Raw genomic sequence first — 26,945 nt, 5'->3', positions numbered from 1 at the left:
TTGAACAACTGTGGGATCCCTCTAGGACATCACAGACTGTTAAATTAAACCTGTGTTGCCTTGGGTTGAACTTTTAACCTAAGTATGGCTGAAGTCTGTCTTTTGGGACAGCATCCAGTCTTGATTTCAAGGCATCAGGAAGCAGAGTATCTACTGCTTTCTTTGGTAATTTGTTCCAGTGTCTGATTACTCTCACTGTTAAAAACATAAATCTAATTTTTAGTCAAATTTATCTTGGATTATATAATTTTTTTTGTCTAGTTGCTAATTTTTTACTGAAGATTAAGAAATCATTTGCTTCGATGGAGGGACAGAGATGGGAAGGTAATGGTAATGCAACACGTGGTAGTATTTGAGTCTTATTTCAAGATATTATATTCAGCCCTCAAGTATTATCTGTGGCTTCTTGCTGTGTCTGTTTCAGTTTCTCAACATCTCTTTTAAAATATAGGTTCTAAATTCCCATCATTTTGTTCAGCTTTATAAAATACGTTATTTGGAAAAAGATAGGTATTTAATTCTGCTCACTGCTCTCAAACATCACATGCAAGGATTTCATTTCTGGGACGTTTCAGTGGGGCTCATGGAATCACACGAGTGGGAAGGACCTTTGGGTAATCTGGATCACCCTTTTAGTGTGGCAAGATCCACATTTATTTTGGAAAGATTTCTGTGTTATTTCTGACAGCTTTTTCCAGGAGTATTCCAGAACTTCCACAGGCGATCTGTCTTCTCTACTGTTTATTGCTTCTTACTGTTTGACAGTTTTTTTCCTAAAATCTAGCCTCAGTCTCCCTGGCTGCTCTTTAAGTCATTTATGTCTTGCCCTATCTAACATCAGCACAAAGAGCAGTTTACCAGTTTTGTGGTTTGGGGCTTTTTGCTTTCTTTTTTTCTTTTTTTTTCTCTACTTTTTTTGTGGTTTTGGTTTTTTGTTTGTTTTGTTTGTTTTTATTTTTTAAATTTTTACCAACATTTTGCTTATACCTGTTTTTGTTTTTCTTTTTTTAACAACCTCAGTTCTTACTTGTATTTTCTAAATCATGAATTTCTTCTGGCTTATCACAAGTTGGTCCTCACTTTTTGGAGGTGCAGTTCTTCAGCCTGGATCAAACAATGCAGCTGCAGCTTTCCTGGTGCTGAGTAGAAAGATTCTTCTGTGTCAAGCAAAGTAGAACTAATTTATCCATTGCAGTATGACATTCATCTTTACTGGAGCAGCATGATATTGTTGATGAATTATCCAGCTTGTGATCCACAGTAACTTTTAATTTTCTACAGAATGGCTGCCAGTGTTAGTGATTCTCCATCCCAAGCAGTTAATTTTTCTTGGATCAATGAAGTACTTTGCCTTTATCCCTACTGAATAAGCACCGTGGCTTCCAAATCAGATCTTTAAAATCATCAAGGTTTCTCTGAATTTCTCTGGTTGTTATCAATCCAGTGTATTTATAATGCCTCTGAGAAGGATATTGTCACAGCAAGTATTTTTGTGATGCTATTTTCTTTGTCATTAGTCAAAATCCTAAATGCTACCAGCCCTAGGAGGGCCTCATGCAGATTGCCACTTGAGGTGACTTTTTGAGTCGATGGGAGCATTGCTAATCACACCCTGAGTATGATTTTCTGAATCAGTGTTGCACCCACTTTGTACTATTTTCATCTGAATCATGCTTCCATGGTTTGCTTAGAAGATTGGTAAGTGGAAGAGGATCAAAAAGAGTCTAAAGTACAAATGACATCTGATGCTTTTCCTCTGTCCACAAGGCCTGTTACCCTATCAGGGAAGAAAATTAGATTGCTCTGACATTATTGTTCTTGACAATTCCATGTTGGATGTTATACATGTTCTCATTACCTTCCAGGCACTTACAAAGAGTTTGGTTATTTGTTTCAGTATTTTTCCATGAATTGAAGGTAAGCTGATTGGCTTACAGTTGTCAGGGTTGCCTTTTTCTTTAAAATACTTTTTAAAGGTAGACGTTACACCGGCCTTTTTTTAGGACTTTCAGTTTATCCGTTGTCCTTTTTAAGTTCTCAGAGATTAGTCCTGATTACTTTGAGATTCCCATTTAGCTCTATAAATACTGGTGGATGAAGTTCATTAGACTCAGCCTGTTTAAAAACATCCACCTTACCTAAGTACTCTGATTATTGTACCTTTCCTGTTTGAGGCTCAAATCTGGCCCTTTGTCAGTGATATTAATTGTGATAGATACATGATTGCAATTGACCTTATAATAAAGACTGAGGTGAAAAAAAGAGAAATTCAGTAGTCTTTTGGCATCATCCATCATGTTTCTCTTCTTCCTTAAGGAGTAGAGTAGCCTTTTCCTCTTACTGGATTATCTGTAACGTGGTTTTTGTTACCTTTGATGTCTCTACATGTTTGTGTCTCATCTACACACTTATTTGGATGTTTTACTTTTATCCCTACCAGATGGATTGTTCCTTTCCATTGCTATACCAGTCCTTGTTCTGTAGGTATTTTTATTCATAAATGGATGCTTTCATGTCTCCTTGCATCTAGACCACAGAGTCTGAAGTGGTTCAAATAATACAGTGACCAGTTTTCTATGATTAACGTGCCCCTCATCATCCATCAACTCTCCAGCTGTCTGCTGGCCACAGATGACAGCTGTAGTACATCCACCTTTGCTTCTAGATCCTCAATTCAAAGACTGGACAGTCTTAGTTAATACCTATTTTTTGGGATTTCCATCAAAAACATCTGCATTGCATGTTAATTCTTTAATTACAACTTCTAGGGAATTTTCTTTAATTAGCACTTCATGCACTGAACATATGCTTTACTGAATTCATGGAATTATCAATTTTTAAATCCTTGTGATAATTAGAAGTAAGTCAGAAAGCTTCTTGAAATTATTGCTGCAGAAATCAGTTACATTTCTTGTCTGTATTGAGATTTTTAATTTTATAGAAATAGAAGTCACCTTTGCAGAAGAAGAAGTTGGGAAAAGGAAAGGTAGGATGGAAAGGGTGGATTAGGATGTGTAAATGGCTAATATAGGTCTACACAAATAGATATATTTATGGATATATTTATGGATTTATGGATAATATATATAAATATATGTTATCCATAACAGATTACAGAACTTTATTTGTGACATGGGGAAACCCAAAGACAGCACAAGAAAAGATGCATCTCTATGCAGCTTCCTTCCAGCAGTAAAATTCCTTGATGTCTGCTCTGCTGGTTTTCCTATTCATCTAAGCCGCTCTGATACAGGCGTGCCAAGTCCCACCAAATTAATATTGTTGCACTTATACTCACAGTTTGCCACAGGAAACCCCCTAAGCTTGTTCCTACCCTTGGATCTGCTCAGTGCTTTGGAAGGAGGCTCCATTGTTTCGGTGATCATACTTTATAATGCAGTGCTATTGCTTCTGACGTTTATATTGACTGAAGGGCAGCTTCACCCAGGGCTCGGATTGCTCATAGATCAAAACCAGATTTGCCAGCTGTCACCAGCCCTGCCCAATGTAATGAGATGCATTGACAATTATGATACTAAATGCGCTGTGATTGTTTATAGATCATTTTTGGATTTAACCAATTGAAGAAGCTATAATATCACTGTGATACAACAAATATAGAGGGAATAAAAGATTTGATTAATGTTGAGAATTAATGAGATAGGCTATTTGCTCACAAGGAAACCTGAAGGTTAGGCGTTCATACTCCAACAAAAAACAGACTTTGTGAGATCATATTATAGTTAATTGAAGAAGGCAAATTCTAAGGATGATACCATGTGTAGCCTTGTTTATTATATGAGTAGGGCTAATTTGGCAGTTTGGATTTCCTCACGTAGAAGTGTATTTTTCCCTGTATTTGGAGGATGGCAGTGGATGTGGCTCTGTCACATTTCATTACTTTAGACTTTGCTCTGTTTCATTTCAGTCTGCAGCAGAACTGCTTCTGAAATGGGATTATTGACCCTTACCATTGATCACGCTGCCCCGGTGTATGCGTCTGTGTGTGCACAGTTAGCACTGCTATCAAAATATGTACATCTGAAGGTAAAAATAATACATAATCTGCAGGGTAAACAATATCTGTGGATCTTCCCTTTCTCCTTCTTTTTTACCTCCCCTTTTTTTTCTGAGGCTGGCTTAGTCCATCAGCAGGATGAAAGGAAAAATTGCTACACTTGTGTTAAATTTCCCCTGGGAAAGTAAATTATGGACAAGCCTCCAAGGACAACCCAGAAAGAAAGGGATAAGATATTGATGTGCACTGTACCTCTCACTCTTTCTTCCTTGTCCCACAATTGAGCACTCCTTCAATGAAAAGTTACGAGTTCCTTGTTAAATTGAATTCTCTTCTCCTTGTCTCACAATTTATTGTGACGCTGAAAATTTTATAACTTGGTAAAAACTGGCAGCAACCCCATTTGTCCCCAAAAAAGGCTATCCAGGTTTGAATAGGTTTTGAAACAGAGCTATGAATGCTCACACTTAAAGACAGATAGTCATGCCAGTTCCCAGCTTATTACAGGAACTTTTTTAGTTACTGTATTTTTTCATCCATTTTAAGTGTTATATTTTTGGTGGGGTGCAGACAGAGGAGGGAAGGGACGGGTGGATGGAAAATCAGGATGGAAGAGGAAAATTTGGAATGGTTAGTGAGCACCCTTGTGCCAACATCACTGCAAGCATCACCTGCTGATTTCTTTAAAGAAGTACTGACAAACCTTGTCTCCTAAATTTCATGCTGCAACATTTTGGTGGTCACCAAAACCTCAGGGCTCAGTTTTAAAGTGAGACTTCAAAGATTCATTTTTAAGCCTGTTCATGGATGCTTTAGGTTTGATTCCTAGGGTGATAAGAATTCTGCTTGTTTTTAGTCCACCAGATAAAATCTATGTCTTTTTCTCAATATGTATTTTAATAGAGGACAGGAGATAGGATATGTTAGGTTTAAACTTTGTTGGATTTGATTGTGATGTCTCTTTTCCTGGATACACAATGTATGGCACCTCTTGTATCAAATCTAAATGTTGAAGAGAAATTACCTTTTCTTTTCCCCCAGTAGCTTTCTCTGCAGTCATGCAGGATGCTTAATTCTGGTGAAAGGGAAAGCAGGAAGACTGACATGCTACATGACATTCCAGTTATGGAAGAAAAAAATGTTACCAGATTGACAGGCCAATAAAAATACACAGAAGGTTTTTCTCCTTTCCAAGGATGCATGTGTGGGAACGTGAGAGAGGAAAAGGCTGGGAAGGGTGAAATATAATTTGTCTTAATGTTGACCAAAACAGTGCAATTTTCAGTGCTCATCATCTTAAACTGAGCCTGCCATTTGTGTGGAAGAACTTCTTCTGTGTAAGTTGCTTCAAAGGAGAGAAGTCCCAGCTGAATGAACAGGAATTGTTTCTTTCCTGGTGCACCCCTTACACAGAGATATGAGTGATACTTTGCTTCCATTCAATCATGGCTGTAGGATGGAAAGACTGGAATGGGAGGGGATGAGCTTAAGTTTTGAAGAAAGTAAATATCTGTAAATGTTTTGATATTAATCAAAAGATTTCTATAATATTGTAGAAATTATTTCGACTGGCAGTTAAATGATAGAATATTTACATTGTATTTTGGGTTTGATGTGTTGGTTTGAGCTTATCACATGAAAAAGGCAGGGGTGGTTTGGATGAGTTGACCTTCCTGAGGATGACTGCTAGTCTGAAGGTGCAGAGATTTAAGAAAATTGTGCCAGTCTCAAGATAAACTGTGGCTTCTTTTCATATGGGAGAAGACTGGGGATTGGGTTATTTTTTTGCCACAAATGTAGTTCCTTCATTTGCAAAATCCTGAAGGCCCATTTGATATTTGTGTAAGAACACCATGTAGTCTGGCCTCTAAGAAGCTACTTCTGCATGTACTCTTTGCATGACAGTGAGTAATGTGATATTTACCTGTAGGCAATGGACAGACGAGGAGGAGGGGTGAATAGCAGAGTGGTGCTGTTGGCATTTGGTTTGCAGAGGCACTTTTGAGACTAGTAAAAGTGGGGTGGGTGGTGGGATAAGGATTGGAATGACCAGGTTTAAGAGAGGTTGTAAAATGGGGTACATGTGTGAATTGTGAGAGAGACATGAGGCACAACTGTTAGATAGGAGAATTTTGAGAACGGTGCCCTAAATTATTAGAAATAACACTTCTGCTTGGAGTCTGTAAACAATACCAGGACAATCTTTAAAATTGCTGATTACACTGTCCAAATATTCCTTCCAAACACACTTGGAAATGTTGGACTGCCAATAACAAATAGTAAATAGCCCTAGCGATGCATTCCTTATGATTGCCTCTTCCACTTAAAGAGTACATTCATCTTTACATGAAGAAGATGAAACTTTTAGCTATTACAGTATAACACTATTTATTGCATATTTGATACGTTAGACACTGACATTTGTAGCTTGTATGTCAATATAAGTAGTTTACTGTGAATAAAGAGAAAAGAAGTATTTGAATTCTACCACCATATGTTTAGGATTTGTCTCGGGTTTTCTTTTGTTTTGGTTTTGTTTCGTTGTTTGGGGGGATTTTTTTGGTGCCCTTTTTTTTGTTGTTGTTGTTGTTTTGTTTTGTTTTGGGCTTTTTTAATGTGACTCTGGGAGTAACTTTCAAACATTTTACTAATAAAAATTATATACCTCTGTGTTTCTGTCTGCTGTAAGGAAGAAAGGAGATGACAAAGACGAAATATCTCCTCTGGCATTATATGACTATAATATAAGTAAATGCCTTTTGACCTCTGTATTTGCCACAGCTTTCTTGCTTATCACTTAAATCACTGATATTTTTTTGTCTAAAAAGGACAGTTCTTGCATCTTCCATTTTCTAGTATTCACCATTGTTGCTAAGCCTGGGAGTCATTGTAATTCAATAAAAAGTATAACTTCTCAGCACTGAGATTAAATGAACATGAGAGAAATAAAAAATGATGCATAAACATGAGAATAAGTTTTGTTTATTAGCTAAACCCATCTTTATAGACTTTGGAATACTTTCATTCTTTTTCTACAACTGTTTTGTTGAAATGTTGGTAATTTATCAAGGAACTCTTTGAAGATGGTGTATTTTATGGTCATACATATTTGTATGTACGCAACCAAAAACATGGGAATGAACAATTCCTTCCCTGCTTAGAACCTGGAGAAGTCCCCACAGGCAGGTGGAGCAGGGATCACCCGAGTCTGCTGTAACCTCAGTTTCTTACCTGGGTTTGGAAGAACTTCTGTTTACTCCCTTGCCTTTGCAATGTTTGGGAGGCCAATTCCTCCTGGCTTTATTCAGCTTGTGTGGTGACTCAAGGAATGACATTTAGTCTATAGCACTGTTTAACATTCCCCACAGTGTGAGGGGAGTATGTGCAAAAGCTTGAAGGAGAAAGAAATCTAACAGTTCTTGCACAAAATGTGTTGTTCCTACCTACCTTTTCAGCCCGTTTTTTTTCCAGCCTCTCCCTCAGAACGCTTGATGGATTTCCAGGGACGTGGAGGTTGAGACGAAATAATGCTCTACCGTGTGCAATTTTCCTTTATGGTAATAGGATTTGCTTATTTCAAGGTATTTCTGTGCCTTGTCAAAGATCTCAGTGGCTGTTTTTCAGGTTTTGACTGTGTGCACACTTCCAGAGTTAAAGAATCCTTTTGTGTGTGCCCTCTTGCACTGTTAAAGTGAATAAATTTTGCCATTGACTTCAAAAGCGTTTCCAGGTATCAGCTTCCAGGCTTGCCTATGGATGATGTCCATGTGATTTATTTTTCTTTAGAGATACTGCTCTGTGGCAAAGTTCTAAGGAAACAGCAAATGTTCATTTCCCCCATATTATTCTTTTGGCACCAAGTATAAAATTCCTGTGAGAGTTTGTCAAATTGTCAGGCATTGTCAGCTCTGCTGGACTTTCACAGGAACTGCAGATATTTAGCACCACCAGACCTGGAGAAAATTGTCACCAGTAAGCTCCTGAAAGATGAGAAAATAGTGACAAAGTTTGAGTACTTTGTGATTACAGTTTTGGTCTTGGTTTCTAAGTTCCTGGATCTGAAAAAATATATGTAGGCACAAACACGAAGTTCGATTTTGTGCACTGCACCAGTGTGTTCCAGGAAGTGGCTGGAGATCCATCATAGTACAGATGGAATGTCATCCAGGGCTACTTTAGCAGAAGAGTTAATGTGCTGTGCCATTGTGTGCATAGAAAAACCGAGGTCTTAAATTCAGTAGTCAGGCCATTCTGTACCTCTGCTAATGATTAGAATTACTCCATTTCAGCAAATTGAAAAAATGCATTTAATTCTCCAAAAACTATTTTCTTTGTCTTCAGCAATGCCAAGTCTCCTTTTGCCTGGCTGGGTTAAGAGCCAAGTTGCTCAGCTCTGTCAAAACTCAAGCAATTCTGAGCGGGTGCCAAAGCAGAACTTGCTAGTCTCTAGTCAGCTTTACAGCCACAAAATGCTGAATGAATGGGATACAAGTGGCAGCTGAGGTTCACAACTCAGGATCACAGCTCTGGGTTTCTCTACCAAAATTCCTCCTGATTTCAATTTTATGCCTCCAAGTTCTTTTTTTAGACAGAGTCCCAAGTGATGTAGCTGACATTCCTGTCAGAATATAAGCTCTATCAAGGCAAGATTGTTTCTTTCCTCACTTAAAATGGCATACACATATATGACTGAAAAGTCTGAACAGATTATTTCTGTGAGGGCATTCTTGGGGGCCAATATGATCATTCATCTTTTAAACAATAACAGTGTGAATATTTATTCTCAAAGGATGTCTTCACTGTACAGCAATCACACAGTTCTGTTTTCTGAGCAAATCTGAAGTAGATATGCAATAGACTTCCATAATGTAATTTACATTCAGTATCCAACTGTGACCTTAGAGCCAACTTCTGAGCATCTCTGTGCTTCATTGTCCCATGGCACATACTCTCTGTGTCAAATCCTTTGTTGGCTTGCAGTCTCTCAGGCTGCACAATTTGGCAGCTTGGGCATACACAGTAGGAGAGGAATATCTAGGTGACTTACCTGGCTTTTGTCTGAATTCCCTTCTGCAGAGTGTAGCTATACACTAAATATTCTCAATGCAGTGGCTTGAGAATCTGCCAGGAGCTGACACAGACCCATGGTGAGTCCCAAGATTGTTGTTCTAAGAGTAACAGAGAGCCCAGAAGGTGCTGTCCGCTTGTCTCATTGTCAAGTGAATTGTATCAGCATCTCAAAAATATCCATTTACCTCTTAGTTGCCAAATCAAGAGGACGCTGCTGTAATCAGCTCTGTGTTTACCCTAAACAGTGTGTTTCCTTATTAGTGCCTTTTCAGTCCCCTCAGACATGCTGATATTGATTGAATAAACACGGACGATAATCTCGATTAGCAGTAAGCCGTGGTACGCACACATCCCCTAACCTTGCTGCTACTGTCAAAAATGCTGCAAGATTTCATTTGTGTCCATTGCCTGGGTATAAACCTTACAGGGTGGTTTTCTCAATTGTCTCTATATCTCCTTGAGTGCTGTGTGTGTTCTGATCTGGTCTCTCTGGGTTGGAGTCAGGGACCTGTCCGTTGTATTTCTCTTGTCCTTTTCACAAAAGATTCATGTTATCATAAACATGAACCAAGACAGCAGCCATGTAGCCACAAACAGCCTCACCTCCCTGGTCAGGGCAGAACAGACTGAGTTCTATATCCAAATGAAATTGCAGGAGCAAGTTGAGATAGGGAGAAAGTACCAGACTGGGAGTTTGGCTGGGACATGTTCCATTACAACCACAGCCCTGGATTCCTTAATTATAAGAACTGTGATTCTTGCACTGCAGATGAAGGATCAAGTTTTGTACTTTCTAACACCATTTCACAGGCTTAGTTCTGACTCACCTGGTGATTGGAAAATCATAACCTGCTGAGTCATAAGTGTCTTAAAAGAAAGGTTTGTTTACTTGTATTTTCAGTTCCATGATGTTCTTATTACTCTATCAGTAGGCAGCATGTGAACAAATAAGAAGATTTCAAGTTTGGTCAAAAGATGTTGGGAGCTAAGGAAGAGGCTCAAATAAAATAAAATGCCTCCATAGTTGGTTTTTTCTTCCATATTTCTTTTTTATTTTTTCCTGGAATAGTACACAAAATACCCACCCGTCAAAAGCTGAACTGAGCATGTGTGCTCTATTTACTTCTTGCTCCACTCCCATCCATATTTGACCAGTTAGATGGTTAAGGCAGAATGACAGAGCAAACATGATCTGTTTTCTTTGACTTCACTGTGTGCTATCTGCCTGCCTTTCATGGTTTCTTCATGCAAGCAAAAATATTTTGTGAAGCATAAAGCCCTGTGGCAAATGCTAATCTAGCCAACAATCAAGAGAATAATTGTTTTGCAGGGAATATTCTCATTCTGTAATAGAGAACAAAAGCCTTGCAATTAAGACAACAGAGCATTAATAACACACATTTATCATTCTATATGAGCTTATTATTTCCAGTCCTTTGCAAATAGTTCTAATTTATATACCATTCCTCACAAAGCTGTATGTTAATGTGATCTGCATTGCTGTGTTAGTATCTAGAAATATTTTTAGCATCTTGCACTACAAATTTCTCTGGATTCTTTGAAGGAGAGCGCACAACCTTGAAATTCATGAAACATACCCTTAACTTAGCCTTTCTAGCCTGATATTCTCTGGTACCCCCTTCCTTGAAGCCTAAGAGCTGGATTATCGTTTCCTTCGAAATCAAATAAAATCCCTTAATTTTCAACTTGGTGTTATACGGCTTCTTCCTCCTACCCAGCTCATTTTGCCCTTCATTCTCAGACATTTCTTGCTCTCAGCTGGCTGTTTATGCTTAGCTGTTCTGACAGCCCCATGCTACTACAGGAGAATCTGTGCCTTTTCCTACACCACCCCATATGTCTGGGCTATTTTTCCTTTCTTGGTCAATCCAGATAAGTTCCCGTAGTTGGTTCTCATGAATAATTCCAATGTTACGTTCTCCTTTGCTCCCTGAGACAGATGAACTTACTGGGAATGAAGCCATGGCTTCATACTGGTGTCTGTCGGCTAAAGAACCACTGGCTGAATTCAGAGGGGAGAATAACTTGCATATGTTAAAGTGCCATCACTGCTAGTCTGCAGATGTGAGTACTTAATACAGAATTCTTACCAAAAAGGTGGCTTTGTTCCATTTTAGCCACAGTCCATATGCTTTCCATATGCACCATTCCCCAATATGTGTTTTGTGCGTAGAAAGCTGAGTGGGGGGGTTAAATGGTTCAAATACTAGTGGAATTTACTCTTAATAATCTCTTTAGCAATGTATAATTTTTTGTTTTGTAAATACTGAGGACTTGAGTGTCAAAAGAGTATTTAAAAATATTGCAAAATCATATATGTGAGTGTGGCTTGCTTATAACTAATTTTTTGTCTTTCTGTGGCTGTTGCAGTCTAATGCAATTCTCTGGCTAAGATTAAGGGAGTGAGCATGTGAATAAATTAGTCATATTTAAACAGAGGTGTTAATTTGCAATGCATGAGCTGCTCCATAGTAACTGCTTATATGTGTGCTCTGACCTGGTGATAAATGAAAGATGCTGTCAGTTTACACCAGTTAAAGTTAGTCCAAAGAGAACAACTCTTCTTCAGAATTGCTTGTCTTTTCCCCTTAGAGGGTATTTTCAGAGAGCTGATCATGAAGGAGTGCTGCTACAGACAATGTAAAAGATAATCAAAGATAAAAAATGAAGTAAGAAGCGTGACAAAAATATTTGCTTATTGGATCTAGAATAACATTCATCATAAATTGAATGAGATAATTTTCCCAACATGGTTATTGGTTTTGCAGAGTGGAAAGTGTGTAACATCTTTGAGATCAAGCCCTGCTATTTGATCTTCCTTCCACTTGTTTAACTCCAGTTTGTTGGTATTGTTTGAGATAAGATTCAATTGTTCAGAAGTGTTTCTAGTACTGCTTTAGATACCCTTGAGTAGCTGGGGCATTCTCACTGGGATGGCAAATAGGGAAGAGATCCTCAGGAGAACAACAGCATTCCAAAATGGCAGAGGGAGGCTCTTGAAGTTACACTAAGTAATATACAAAATATATGAACTTGTATCAGAAATTTCGATTGGAAATTTTTCATTGCTGAGTTGTTTGCTTTGTTCAGTTACTGGTATATTTAGAAGAATTCGCTACTTTTCTTAGCTGGTATTTGTCAGCCATCTGTAGACTGAGGATACAGGCAACCTTCTATTACAAATAGTTATTAAAGTAAAAAGGACTTTTTAGCAATCACTAATAACTACCTTTTAAATATTTAGAGTTCTAACTTGGATTCCAGACCAGCTTTTTCTAACTTCAGCCCCAGTGTAAACCCCTTTGTCTTTGCCAGGGTGCAGGGTGAATTACACGTGGGTCAGCAGACCTTCCTTCACAATTAGAATTATTTATCCAGCTGTCCTGTCCTTGTTTTCATCACTTATCACTAACTATGCACATATTCATTATTTCCTACATTCCTATGGTAAAGGAATGTGGAGGTTAGATATGGTCCCACAACAGAAATTGCAAAGAATGAAGATATGAAAGGGAAAGTCAAAGACTTCAGAACATGATATTAAATTTTTATCAATATAACCACTTGGAGGAAAAAAATTAACTCAAAGAATAAAGGGTTATGCCTCCAGAGACACAAGTTCTGTATCAATGTAGAGAATGAAGGAGAATGAAGGGGTATATATGTTTTTGTTTCATTTGTTGGGGTTTTTTTGTACCTCAGAAGACTGAGTTCAAATTTGGGTTTGACTGAGATAAATATAGCAAATATATTTCTGACTTTTCCTTTCGCAAACCAAAACAAATGTTTTGCTCCAGGGTATTTTTGGAATGGGCAATAAATCAGTAGAAAAAGAAAAAAAAATATTTAAACACTATCAAAGTGTTCTTAAACATCCATTGCCAGAGAATAATGATATTCTAATGCTGCCACATAATGTAAAAGGAAAATAGGACACTTAGAGAAAGCAGCTTTTGAGATAAATTTGACATATTTATTTTGGAGGGAAGAGAGAGGGTCATATGAGATTATTTTATTTTATTGATTTGAATTTATGAGAGCTAATAATTTCCATGTCATTATAGGAATGTGACATGGCACTGTTACTTTTTTGTGCCCCTCGGAAGTAGATGGTGAACCTCGGGTGGTGGAGACAGATCCTTCCCCCACTGAACCAACGGCACGCGTTTGCAAACGAGGCAATGGGATGTTGGCCCCTTTTTTTGGTTGGTTGTATTTTGTTTAGAGCAGCTCCAAGAACTCATTAGGCAACTGTGTGTCATTTCTTTCAGTTCCATGCTAATCTGACCAAAATGTGTGGTAAAGGGTGTGTTCGAATGTATATTTTTCTATTCATCTTTTATCTGAGGGGGTGACATTTTTTGTTGCGTTGCAGGCACATTGCTAATTTGGTCTGTTTTTATAACCATCACATTTCTGGCTAAAGGGAACAGAACAGGCTTCAGTAGGAGCTCTCACACTGTTGGGATCTGGAATCATTGCAAATTAAATGGCGTTATGTATGTTTGCCCTTCAGAAATTTGCTTTGGGAATTTCTAAATCCAAATAGAAAAGTCCTTTGTTGCCAGTTAATGGAAAAGTTGCCACCAAATGATATAAAGTACATGCTGTTAGGTATTAGTGCACAGGCTCCACAATGTTACTAGGGGGCTAGAAAAGCTGGATTAGCTATCTTTTGGGAATTAATTTGTTTATATCACTAAGTACGTGGTCAACCATACAGCAGTGTGATTAGCTGCCGTGGATTTCTGTTGGCACAGGATCACTTTTACTCAGTCATGTAATTATTGTATTTTAGACAGGTTAGCAAAGGAGAATTCTTAGCCTGTAGCTACTCTCCACTATCTTTTGGGGGAAAAAAAAAGTAATACCTCTTTCCACTTTTATAATCTCCCATTACAGCAAGTGTTCACTATCTCAGAAAATATATAAAGACCAGATTTTGCCCTCTGGATGCCTGAAACTTAGTGGTCAATCTGTAAAGCTCCTGTTAAGTAACAGAGTGACTTCTCAGTATTTTTTTGTCCTTCATCTCTGTTCCATTTTAAGGATAAGGATCTAAGTATCTGAGTAGAAGCAAAATGAACTACAAAATGAGCCATAGCTGATACTTTTGTTCTCTGAAGTCTGGATTAGTATAACTTTGTTTGGTTTTCTCACATATTATGGGCAATTTGTCAAGTAGATAACATTAGTAGAATTGTAGTTTTAAAACACTTCTGATCACAATCTATTTGGCTGCAATAGGAATGTGAAAAAAGTTGTAAATTGGTTATTACCAAGTGCAATTTCAATATAAAAAAAATTCCTCTTAAAGTGAGACAGAAAAATGAGAACTTAAATCAATGAGAAGGTGTGTGCTGACTATTACAAACATAAGGTGGTGTTGGTTTCTGTGTTATTTTCTGTGGAGGATAAGAAGGATCACAGCCCATTCTCTTGCTAAATAAAAGGTCCTAAATTACTGAGCCTGCTCTGTCCCAGTATGTGAACTGCCTGCAGTAGCCTGGGGCTTTTTTCCTGCAGCAGGAGGAGGGAAAGCAAGGACGAAATTGTCATTGATGATTGGCCAAACTCTCATCCCTAACAACATAGTGTCAGGGACACCATGTTGGAGACTAAGGCTTTATATATGTCTAATTTGACCTTGCCATGTGTTGAGCACAAAACCAGGTCCTCTTGGGTGTGAATTGTGTGAATTGTAATCCTCTTTAAAAGGACAAGGTGACATCTGAAGAACAAAGATAGGGATGTTAATGTAGGACCTACACATTCAGTCATTTGTTTAATACTGAGCACAGTGGAGGATCCTGAATATATGGTGTCCAGGGCTGCCTGAATTCTATAGCATATTGTGTGTACAGTATTCTGCACAGCCTGGCAAATGTTAGTGAATTCAGTAGCACTTCTGTGGCAGTAATGACATGTAACCATCTGTGATTTTGCACCTGCAGAAGCCAGTGTCAGCTGTTGAAGTTCAGCAGCCCTGGCTTTGCATGAATTTATTGCCAAAGAACTCGCTCATTTACTAGCCATGGAATTCAGATAACCCTTTCAGTGAACTTAAAGCCCTTGCATATTATGTGGCAAAACAACAGTTCAGAGAGAAAATTTCTACCAGGGTGCCTTTCTCAATAAATACTGTTTGTACACTGTGGTGCTTTTATAGAGTAAATAAGAAATTTACATAAAACTGGAAGCACTGCTGGTCCTGGGACACTGCTTTGTGCTTCCACTGGTGCTGTGGCCTTTTCATGCAGGCATTGGATGAATGCACCTAGGGAGAAAAGCTCCCCTCTGAAATGTGGAAAGGGGAAAGGTAAGAAAAGGCACAGAATGGTGAGCTGGCTTTACAGGCTGTACTGCAGCACCATGGAGAATTCAATATTAAAATCTCTCTCTCCATTTTCCCACCGGTGCCTTAAACACCACTTTATACCATCTGTCATCAAAAGGAACAGGATTGGCTGCTTTCTTCAGATTCTGCTAGCAGGCACTCACATGAAATGATTTTGTGTAACTAACTGCAGAATAAATAAAAACTTTGTTTATTCTACTAGCAAGAGCAGTTCTATTAAATGGGAACAGGTATCAGCTGTTTCTCACCAGAATGTGTGCTGAGCTTGGTATTTCTCACACGACTACCCAGATTCATCACAGATGTCATTGTATTACTTTTTATATCCTTTTACAAAAGACTTCTGTGGAGATATGCAGACTTTATGGCTGGCAAAAACACCATCATCCTTTTCACCTGAATCCTACTGCATGGGCAAAATACGCAATAAGGGGTTGAAAGGTCTGTGGGATGATGGGACGTGACACACGGCAGATCATTCATTCTCTGTGCCATACTTATGGGGCAAGTGCTTTAGATTTTAAAGTGGATAAAAAGGAAAGAGTATTTTAATGTCTTGATAACATTTCCCATCTTCAAAACCTGTTTGTCTATAAAAGTTTTTGCTAGGAGGAACATGAAGTAAGAAGTTATTTTAAACCACAATCTTCTCATATTTTAAGTTTTTCCAACATGCTAATAAAGTCACATCAGGTACAGTCCAAAGTATTCTTCTTTCCAGTGGGACAATTAAAAAGGTTCAAAGGCAATTATAATTTTTGAGTAGTGAATGAATCAAAAAATATTAGTTGCAAAAATTGGCCTAACATAATGGCAGTTTCCTACATGATGACAAATATAATAGCTTTGCCCAACTTACTGACATCAGATAAATGATCATTTTTCCTAATTCCTGCTATTATGTGATTTAAAGAAGAACCATAGATTTCCAAGAACACACAAAATGAATGAATGATTTTCTTTATCGTGGAGACTGGGGGGAAATCAATTTGTTTAATAATAGTTGGGTAAAAAATGATAATGGTTTAAATTATGTTAGTCACAGCCTTTGAAGCTGTGCTATTTCAGCTGCAGAACAGGAAATGATCTATGGCCTCTGGAGGAGCAGACCATGCAGAAGGGAAGAGCCAAGAGAAAGCCACATCTCCATGCTGGGAAAAGTCAGACAGAACTCATGGAAAGTTAATTATAAAGAATCCACAGTAACCTATTTAAATCTATATCTGTTCCTTTAGCCCTAATTAGGTTGTTTGCACTGCAAGATCTTACATGTAGAACTATTAAAAATATGAAGAGTTTTGTAAACCTGTCAAAAGAACAGCCCCTTGGCTTTTAGAATTAGGAAAATAAATCCCTTGTCTTGTGTGCTAGAGTATCAATGCACTTCTCTGAGTATGCTAATAGACCATGAGATTGGAGGCTTAATTAGTAGTTAACTCTGTTGATGAAAAGACTCATTACTAACACCTAAGAACTGGATCCTATTGACAATTTTTTTCTAGTACCATAACTTATAACTAAAATTTTTTCTGTAGTTATTACAGAGCTTCTTCTCCACTTCTCGAAGTAAAGATCCTAATGGATGTAATGAGTATTTATAGCTTAAAGAATAACAGTGCATAACCTCTAGGATCAATGTAATTAAGGGACATCAATAACAATAGGAAAATCTCAATGTGTCAGCATTTAACCAGGAGTTGGAAGGGCCAGTACCATGCAACACGTCTTCAAATTGAATCTTTTTCCGTGCTTGTGGTATGGTGGCCATTGTTTTGCAAGTGGCCATAAGGTAAAATGGAAACCACGCTACGGTACTGTGAACGTATTTATTTGGCAGAAATAACGTCATGACTTTCCATACTGCATTTATTGTATTAAAACTGTGCAAGAGCCTAAGATGTCTGCTGAGACAAGTCAAAGGTCTATGGAGCTTGCATTCTGAACACAACTTTCTTATAATAATTCATCTTTCTAAGGAAGGCTGGAACAATATGGTTTAAATACTTCAGCAACCTTAATGTTTGCTGCTAGTTTTTCTTCTGTATGTAATAGCGAGCAGTTTTTTCTTGATCTAGTTCTAGTGTTATTGAATTTAGAGAATGTTCTTGTACAGAAATTTCTGGACCTGCTTGCTGCATCTCTCTTTGTGTCCTGGACTTTTTGTTTCTTTCCATTCTCCGAAGTCTACGTCTCAGCTTTTGTAATGTATATTTTTCATGTTCTGTGCCATTTCTTACTGTGTTTTAGGTGATTGAAGTGCTTGGGATTTCCCCAAGTTTGTCTCTCACTAAAATGAGCACACTTCTTGCATGCTGCCATAAATTGCCCTTGTGTCATAAATAGTTTTACACTTGCTACCTGTGCTACCTAACCCTGCAGTTCACAGAGGTTATTGGTCTTGAAAGTAGGCCTTTGTCTTTATTTTACTCTTCTCTGCCTATCCCTTCTCAAAAGTTGTCATTTGATCAATGCCTCCTTCACTGCCCTCTTCCTTTCTGTAGATTTTAATCAGATCTCGGACAACTTTCTATGCATAATTCCTCCAAGTCTTGCTGCTCAACAAAGCTGTGGTGAGGTTTTTATTAGCTGTTTAACACTTCATATTCCTCCTGCTTAATTCCTACAAGCCTTGTATTGCATATACATTCATCTCACACCGACTTGTTTTTTGGCTTGAGACTCCTGGACAGAAAACTATCAGCTACTCAGCTCAACTCCTTTTTGGTAGTTTGTAGAATTTCTTGTCAATCTACATGATTACACCATTGGACAAGGCCAGGCAAAAGGTTAGATTTAGAAGTTATTATTTATCGTGACTAATATACACAATAATTGAAGTAACCTAATAGAGATGGATAAAAAAAAATTACATGGTGCTATTTTTTTTAGAGGCAGAAAAAAAATCTTAGTTGCTGATGCCTGTGTAGGCATTGACTTTTAGAAGTAACTGTTCTAAGTAGAAATGTCATCCCTTCTTCCTCTTGTGTCTTCTACAATGGCTTTTGTGTAACAAGACCATAGGTTAAGTTGAATCAATTATCACCCACTTTTTGCCCTTTCCTTAAATACTTCTTAGTCACTTGCTCTGAAAAGAAGTCAAGAGTCAAACAGCTGAATTTATTCCTAGATGCCATGTAACAATTGAAGGGTAAATCCTTTCCTCATATTTTAAGCTTTCCCCAGCCCTTTACCAGGAGAGAGCATTGTGATTATTATCTAAGTCACAGTTATTTGAGGTGAATAGTGCTCCAATAGGATATAAAAATAACACTCTGCGAGATAATGAGGTAATCGGAAAAACTTAATGCAATGCAGTTGAAACAAGTGATCCAAAAAAATTGGACAAAATTGTTTCATGACATGACTCATGTAACTCATCAGACTGCTAAATACTCAGGTTTTCTTTTAAGCATCTCCAGTATTTACAGAAATAAAATTAATATTCTTTTAACTAACACATGAGCATCATTAATATAACACAGATTTAGCACAATAAATTCAGTGGGCCAGTTGCAGGGCAGAATCCAAAGCACCATGTATTTATTACCTACACAGGTATTTAACATATCTGCTAAGTAAGGTTATCTCAAGTTTTCAACAAGAAGGTATGATGAGAGATAGAAAATGCTTTCTTTATAACACTGTCAACATGCACTCCAAATGAACACCAAAATAAATAGTTTCATGAAACCTTTCAAATTTTTAGTAAGTCAAAATACACTTTTCTGACAGTATAATTGCTTTTCATACTGGGCCTTAAATCTCCACTACTATAAAAGAATAATGCTACAGTAGATCATTTGTGAAAACTTAATGAAAACTGAGTTAGTGAACCTCAGAGTCAGTAGACCTTGAAATTCACTTTCAAAAACTAATTTGCAGTAAATGTAAGAGAAACATATTTAGACATGATAAACTTTCAGTCCTCTGTTAGCTAGGTGCAGAAGTTTATCTTGATTAACTATTTTTCCTTTTAATTAATCATTCATGGAGGTAGCCAAACCGTTGTGGGTTACATGTCCACTAGTGACACTCATCCAACAAGAGCAAATTTATTTATTTTCTCTTAGCTTGCATAAATAATGTAATATGCCAAATCATGGTATTTCTTCATGGCCTTTGATTTCTGTATCTTACTGATTACTGAAGATCCACGGGGTATCTTGATTATAATCTCTACAAGTCAAAAAATATAAACTGTGTTGGAAAATAACAACTATTGAAAAGCTCTACGCAGTAATTTTATGTGGACATAAATGCTTTGTATTGCCATCAATCTCTTTATGAAATTGTAACAAACACAGTCGAGAGATCTTTCACACTCTTACTTCAACATTCTGCTTCCTCTGGAGTCCTTGTGTTGGAGGGAAATGAGAAGGTTGTTGCACTGGTTTCTATGGGAGATCCATGACAAAGGACAGCACATGATTTCAGTACACCAATCTATTTTCCATTAAACAAGAACAGGTTAGCTCAGAAATGTTTGTGCTCATGAGTTCTGCAGTAATGCACCCTCTCAAATGACCTTCCTACATGTGAAAGTGAACAGCACTTTATTAAAAAAAAAAAAAAAAGAAATGTGCAATTTCAACTCTTCTTATCTCAATTTTCTAGTGCTCAAGGTGAAATACTCTAGCCTGGAGATGTCTGGCTCTCTGACTGGCAACTGGGCACAAGTTTTCTGTGTTTCCTTCTAACTGCTAATTCCTTACTTCCTTCCAGGACTTGCATCAGCTGCCCCTGCAAATTGCAAAGCATGGAGTGAAGGCTTTGCTGGTGTCAGAGGGATTTATCTCTGGTTCACTGGGAATGGGTTGCAGATGGGTTATATGGGGTTTAACATGATAAAGTTCCTGTTCTTGGAATAAAAATGATGCTTAGAAGATGCCACTGTGATTAGCTACTTATTTCAGCTTTCAAAATCTCTTTTGTAGTATATGAGAAAAAATTAAGGTCAAAAGACCCTGGAATTTCAGGTTTACAGTCCAACAGGTTTCCATGGCAAACTTTCCATGCATTTGCTTTCTCAATAGCTTGTCTAAGTGTAGGAGGGTGCAATCATTGGATTACCAGAGGAAAAGAAGGAAAGCACAGATATGTTAGTTTTGTTACAAGAAAATCAAGTTCTGTTTAGCTTGGCTCACTGATAAACAGAAATGATTAGATTTTATTATCTGATCCATTGCAAAGCTTTCAGTTCTGATAACAATAAATAATGGTGAACAGTTACACAGCCATTGGCATCAATAACTCAGCCCTGCCTGAAGATGAATAATATATATTTAGCCTGATTTTAAAGATTAAGTAAACAAGATGAATGCTTTTCCCATGGTCACAGAGGAAGATAGTATAAAGACGAAGTTGTTTCTCAGACCCATTCCTCATCCACAGTCTTCATTAGTTTCTTGGTTAAAGCTGCAGTATGCTCTAAGGTACTTTGGCATATCCAGGTGCAATAGGTGATTTCTTGTTCTGCTGTAACTCCTTGCATCTGTATCAGTTAACTTGAAATCCACTGATAACACCTAAACTTTAGTAACCATCTTTGACTTAATATTGTGTCTTACACTTCTACTGAGAAATTTTTTTAATTGACAGCTGGCAGCTCTTCCACTAGTCAGTGCAGTAACACACTGATCGATGAGAGTCTTGTGTCCCTGTTTCATTACAGTGCTGGGAGGGTGGTTTGTAGCCCAGTGGTTCATTCCTGTTCCCATTGTGTTCAGTGACAAAATTCCATTGTACTGAGAGGCAGCAAGACCTGACCCCTGGGCTCAGGCCAAAAAAATATGTGAATATGTTTACCTTTAACGTAAAGTTCCTCCTCCCTATGCCTGCCTGCCTTTAAGGAGGTGAATAGGAGCTGGTTTACTGAAATGAAGCTGAACCATCCCTGAGTCAAGTGCTTAATATTTACAACAATAAAGCATTGTGGGTCCAAGTCATTGCTTTGTAACAATAAAGGAAAAAAAGAGTGCACACAAATGCATTACTTGCCAAATCATCCAAGACTTGAGCATTCCTTTCTCTTTCTTAATTGAATAGATAATGCCCTAATCTGTTTGGTATTGTTTCACTTCTATCTATTGGTTGCTTAAAAATACTGAAACGAGGTTATCACAAAACTCCAGATTTGCCCAGCTTTGTAGTTTAAACGTAAATGATTTACTGAGAATGCTTTTCCAATCACTGGTCTTTAATTGGCTCGAATGGAAATAAATGACACAGATCAGTTGCAATTTTTGTGAAACTTTTCAGTGTAAGGTATGTCATGGTGATAAAGTGGGTATGATTGAGTTTTAAATAACAGGTATCAGCAGGATTCTATGGTAGCCTCCCTTCTCAGGCTGCCATGGAACTCTCCTGTCAGCCTTTGCCCACTGCTGCTCACGATTACCAATGTCAACCAAAATTATTTGTCCTATGAACTTCTTTGCAAAAACATTAGAGTTTTCTTATTTTTTAGTGGTTTATAAAAATATATATAAAATAGGTACGCTTTCTTTACTTTTGAAAAGTCTAAAAACAGAAGGAGATCTTCTTTCTCATAAACCAGAGAAAATTTCATGGAAAGAGAAAAAATGTAGCTAAGTTCCTTATAGAAGACTGATATATCTAAAAATACTTTTTTTTTTTTTTAATGCTTCCATATTATAAGCATTTCTCAAGTAAAAAAACTAAAAAGGGGGGTTTGTCTGTCACTAATGTACTTTTATCTACTCATATTGAGACATCATAAATATATGTATCAATCAATGAAACATCTAGAACCATTTGAGTTTCACAAAGTTGAAGATATTCCAGTGGCTTTTTATTTGCCATCACTTGCACTTGGGTGGTTGCTGCTGCGCTGCTGCTTTGTCTCAATCCAAGCAAAGAACCAGGCCTTGACATAATTGTTCTTGGTTTCTGGAAGCATGTGGAAGAAAGACCTTCTCAGCATGCACAAAATAAAACCACAACGGAATTAAAGTAATGCTTCTTACTGGTGTCACCTATTTAGGTACAGATACAAAATAAAAAATAGAAATAGTTTAATTAGTTGGTCAGCAATCCATCACAGAAAAAAAATGGGATTATATGCTTAATCATAGAGATATTTGCTGTCAAGAGTAGGTGTAAGTTGCAAAAGGTGAGGTGAAGAATGAGGGTTTTTTCTATGATGAATATTGGTTGGCACATTCCTTGGTGGCACAGGAGAGGGATAATGCAATATATATTGCTTTTTAATCTTTTCATTTCTAAAAGAGCAACAATCCTGGCATTTGTACAGCACCATTAAATTGCATTTTCAGAGCTTATCAAACAGTTGAATATGCAAAGCATCATTTTATGGTTACCTGCTTCTCCTGCTCTCAGGTTTATTCACAAACCTCCTGACATCCAGGGCATTTTTCCTTGGTTCTTTGACACATATAATACTGACACATCCTGGAAATCCTTCCGGACAGCATCATCCATGACATGCAAAGCTGGCCTTTAGCTGGTTTCTCTTGCTATTTGACCTGGGATTTAAAGCCTTTAGACATGGCATATCTCAGATGTAGAGTAAGACACCAGGGTAGGACTTAGTGTGACTGGCAACAGGGAGGAAAGCAGTTTCCTGAGGAGTAGTGCCTGCACTTGGATCCAAACTGTGTCAGTGTGATTTTGGATATAAAAAAACTTTCAGTCCTAACTTAAGCTGTCTGAATCATCCTTCCAGATCCAGGAGCACAGTTTGCAGGTGTGGAAATTAGGCAGCTTGGTTCTTAAATAAGATGTGTGAATATGGCCTAAGTGCCTTAAAGGCAACTCATTTTTGTTCATCACTGCTAATTGCTAAGTGAATTTCAAGGTTCTTCATTGTGCTAATTACAGGATAGCATGAAATCCCGGAATGAATCTCTGTGAATTCAGAGAGCAGCGCTGTCACTGTATGCCTCAGTCTTTAATTATGATAAAAGTACAATGGGATTGCCTGATTTTGAAAGTTCAGTTTTTAAGGGGGAATAAATTAGACCCAGTTCCTGTCCCTTGTGCAGCAGTAAGGAAAACTACTGTTGTGTGCCAGCCTTATACCAGGCTGACTCATCCTTCAGATGATCAGCTTCATTACAGATGAGGACAGATGAATCCAGTGTGGAGGTGGTGTTTGGCTCACATAAGAGTTCCACACCTCTGCAAATCTTCTTCTCTCTGTGGCCTACATCTACTGATGTACATAAATAGATGGGTAACTCTTTTCCAGACTTAGTTCTACTGAAGTTGGAAAACACAAAGTATTCCGCTTTCTCTGCTATGAGAAGCACACACTGAAGAACAGTTTTGGAAAACAACTTGCTTTGCATTAGGATGGAGGGAATCATAAATTTTGGTTGCTCTGGAGAAGACATTTCCAAGAATCCAAAGAAATGGTCTGTGGCCATTGGTTTCTGCAGGAACATGTACAAACACAATTGAGTGAGGTAAATAAAATACTGACCACAGATATTACTGACATTGCAAGTTATTTTTTCCCAATTCGCTCAGGGACTTTTTATTAATAGGAAGACTCAGCTGCATTTCTCAGTAAGTCAGTAGCCTGTGGGTCAATTAAAATTATGCCATTAAGCTAATGTGGCAAAGAGAAAGAATCACTGCAAAAAAAAGTAGATTCTAACATATTCCTTGATAATAATGAGGCCTGATCTATATTCCCTGTTCCAAGCAGCTGAGTAATAAACCTTGTTGAGACTTTGCTTGATTGATAGATGGCTTCTATCCAGTGACTCCAGATAAGACAGTAGGGAAAAAGCAGCACAAAAACAAAAGGAAAAAAAAAAAAAACGTATCTCAGGCTGTTATGGTCTGATGGCTCAACGTGCTACTGGTGTCTGCCAGCATATTGATTCTTCACATTTGATAGCACTAAACTGGCACTTTTACCAGCTGAAAGGATGGGATCAGGAATGACAGAGCAGAGGGAATCAGTGCCTATTTTCTGTAGCTTCAGGGCAAACAAATTGCATGGCAACGATTTACTTTTGATAGGGATAAAGGAACCCAGTGAAGTTGACCATTGGTTACTAACCTCGTGTTTTACAGGAAAACCTTTGAATGATTTTCTGCTTGTTGTTACTCAGATTTACAGAGATATTATAATTCAGAATGAACTCACAGGGTTCTCTGTATAAGTGTTAGCAGCAAGTTTACTGGATGTGTGTGTACATGTGGTATTGCTTGGGCAGAGAAAAGTGTTGCAAATGAGTATTTTCATATATAAATGAAACACAATCTGCAGTATGTTCTACAGAAAGTGGTGGCCATGTTTGAAAGAACTGTACGACAAAAATGATTAATGGTTTACCAAGTAGACCTCACAAATAATTTACAGCATGAATTTTGTTCAGATTTCTACAGGATTAATTTGGATTCCATCTCCCTATGTATAGAAACTCCTCTTCACAGCATTGGGTGTCCTATGCATGGAGAGAGAACAGAGAGTATCTGCTGTGTAAATTGGTTTATAGTCAGGAGCTGTAGTAGATATGAATGAAACTCTTGAATCACAATAATTTGTATTGGGGTTTTTTTGTGTGATTTTAATTGGGTGAATGTTGCTTGGAAAATGTGTTTAGATATCTTATACTAGAAACTGTGCTGTGTTACAAGGGGTCATTCCTATTCCTGAGTTTTAAAAGGAAATATCTTTGTCCTCCAATTATACATCATGATTAGCATTCACACTAAAGATCTTTGAATTCTTCCCAGCTTTCCTCATGAATAGTTTAGGTTGCTTCTTAGGCATGTATTATACTCTTGGATGTGTGGTTGAGGAAGATGTAGTCGGGTCAGAGATACATACACATATCTGAAAAAAAAGCCATTCAGACAACATTCCTCAGATGTTGCAAATAGTCAGATTTTACTATAAATGAGCAGTATCTAGCAGTGTGCAGGGAGTAATGTGGGAACGTTACAGAAGGCTGTATTTCCTGTGTGTGGGTTAAAGATTTAATCCTTTGTGTAAGATGAAATGCACAGTAGGTTTCTGAAAGGGTATATGCATTCACTGAGCCAGAGAATAATTATAGCACAGTGAGTTATAAAATTGATGTTTCTATGTTCAGTTTCATTGTCTTGTTGTAGCCTGTGTCTTAATGGATTAATTATCCCTCCATTAGTGTGTTTACTCTGGGAGGTGGAGTAGTACCTGCTTTCATTTATCTGACTTGTTTTTTAACACTTTTATGAAACTTGCTTTTTATGAAATCATTTGATTGTGAAATTTCCTTTTCCTAGATGAATAAAAGGTGAGGGGAAGAAGGAATAGGTACTTTCAGATTTGACTTGTATCCAGTTTTTATTGGATCTATTCAGGATTCAGATTTTTGTAGCATTCCTGATGTGGGTATTTGAAGGTAAAATTGTAATTTATAACAGGGAAATTATATATGTAAATGGGTTTATATTTTGTTATAAACACTAGCTTGTTTGTCTTGCCACATCCATTCTCTCACTGACTCAGTCACCTAATGTTGCTTGAGACTACCAGGTGCTGGGTTTCGTGGTGTCAATCTCAGCAATTGTTATCTGATGTTTCTGTCCATTTCTGCCTTGGAAACCTTTGAGAGCTTTGGACCTTGTTGAGATGATTGGTCTCTCCCCTTTGTCAGTCCTTCTAGGAGAAATACCATCAGAGATTGTCAGAACAGCTGCCTGAGTATTGATTCAAGGAATACAGGCAAGGCTTTAAATGAGCTGTAAGAACAGCAGATCTAAAAGGCTGGAGCATTGGTCTGCTTATCCAGCAGCACCAGCTCCACTCCTTTTTCCATATAAGTATGCTTGATAAAAAGATGCAAAGAATTCTAACCTCATTCCAGCTTCTTACAGATTTCTTCCATTTCTTTGTACCTGCTCTTTCTGTTCCTTATTTCTGGCTGCTGGTTATATTTAGTGTTGGTGTCAAAGCCAGTCTGTGAATCTTAGAGCAATGAAAATTTCCTTTCCTACATGGAATGAAATGAAGACTCACAATAAGCTCTTTCTGTAGCAGTTGCTCTAAACCAACTCTAGGTTTTTTGCACACAGTTCTAACAAGCTGCACCGACAACTTTATTAATGTTGACATTAATTTTGAAGATTTCAGTTGCATGCTAAGATGAGGGGTTTGCTGTGAGACCAGATCATGTAAGGGAAGATTACACAAGGGGAAACATTGATTGCTTTTACAAGCATTCATTTCTGCCAGGGAGTGAATCTTTGGTACCTGCTGTACATCAGAATCAGCATTCCTTGTCCTGTGGGTAGAAAATGTCCACAGCATGGTTTACTGTGGGACTGGAAGAACATAGATGAGGGATGCCTCTCTCACTTTTCAAGGCACTCTTTGGAGGAGCACACAGGTGAGCTGGACTCCCCCCTGGGACTTTTCCCTTTGCACATCCACCATTTTGCAGATACAACCAGTGCACAGTGTGAAGGAGGCTTAAATACTGTATTTGATTTAATTAT

At 37.7% G+C, this 26,945-nt stretch overlaps 1 protein-coding gene across 1 annotated transcript in view; it reads left to right on the top strand.

Moving 5' to 3' along the window:
- Window positions 1–26,945, top strand: part of AGBL4 (AGBL carboxypeptidase 4) — a 585,664-nt gene that overhangs the window by 372,684 nt on the left and 186,035 nt on the right. Inside the window, 2 exon segments of the mRNA XM_042030660.1 lie at window positions 3,434–3,449; window positions 19,044–19,072. Of these exon segments, the coding sequence (XP_041886594.1) occupies window positions 3,434–3,449; window positions 19,044–19,072 (45 nt within the window).

This window comes from Corvus kubaryi, unplaced genomic scaffold (assembly GCF_017639235.1).
Source record: "Corvus kubaryi isolate FWS band 111438036 unplaced genomic scaffold, C.kubaryi_AGA036_p1.0 37334, whole genome shotgun sequence".
NCBI lineage: Eukaryota > Metazoa > Chordata > Aves > Passeriformes > Corvidae > Corvus > Corvus kubaryi.
Note: the sequence above shows the minus strand (reverse complement) of the source record. Positions and strands in the feature narration are given on the sequence as shown.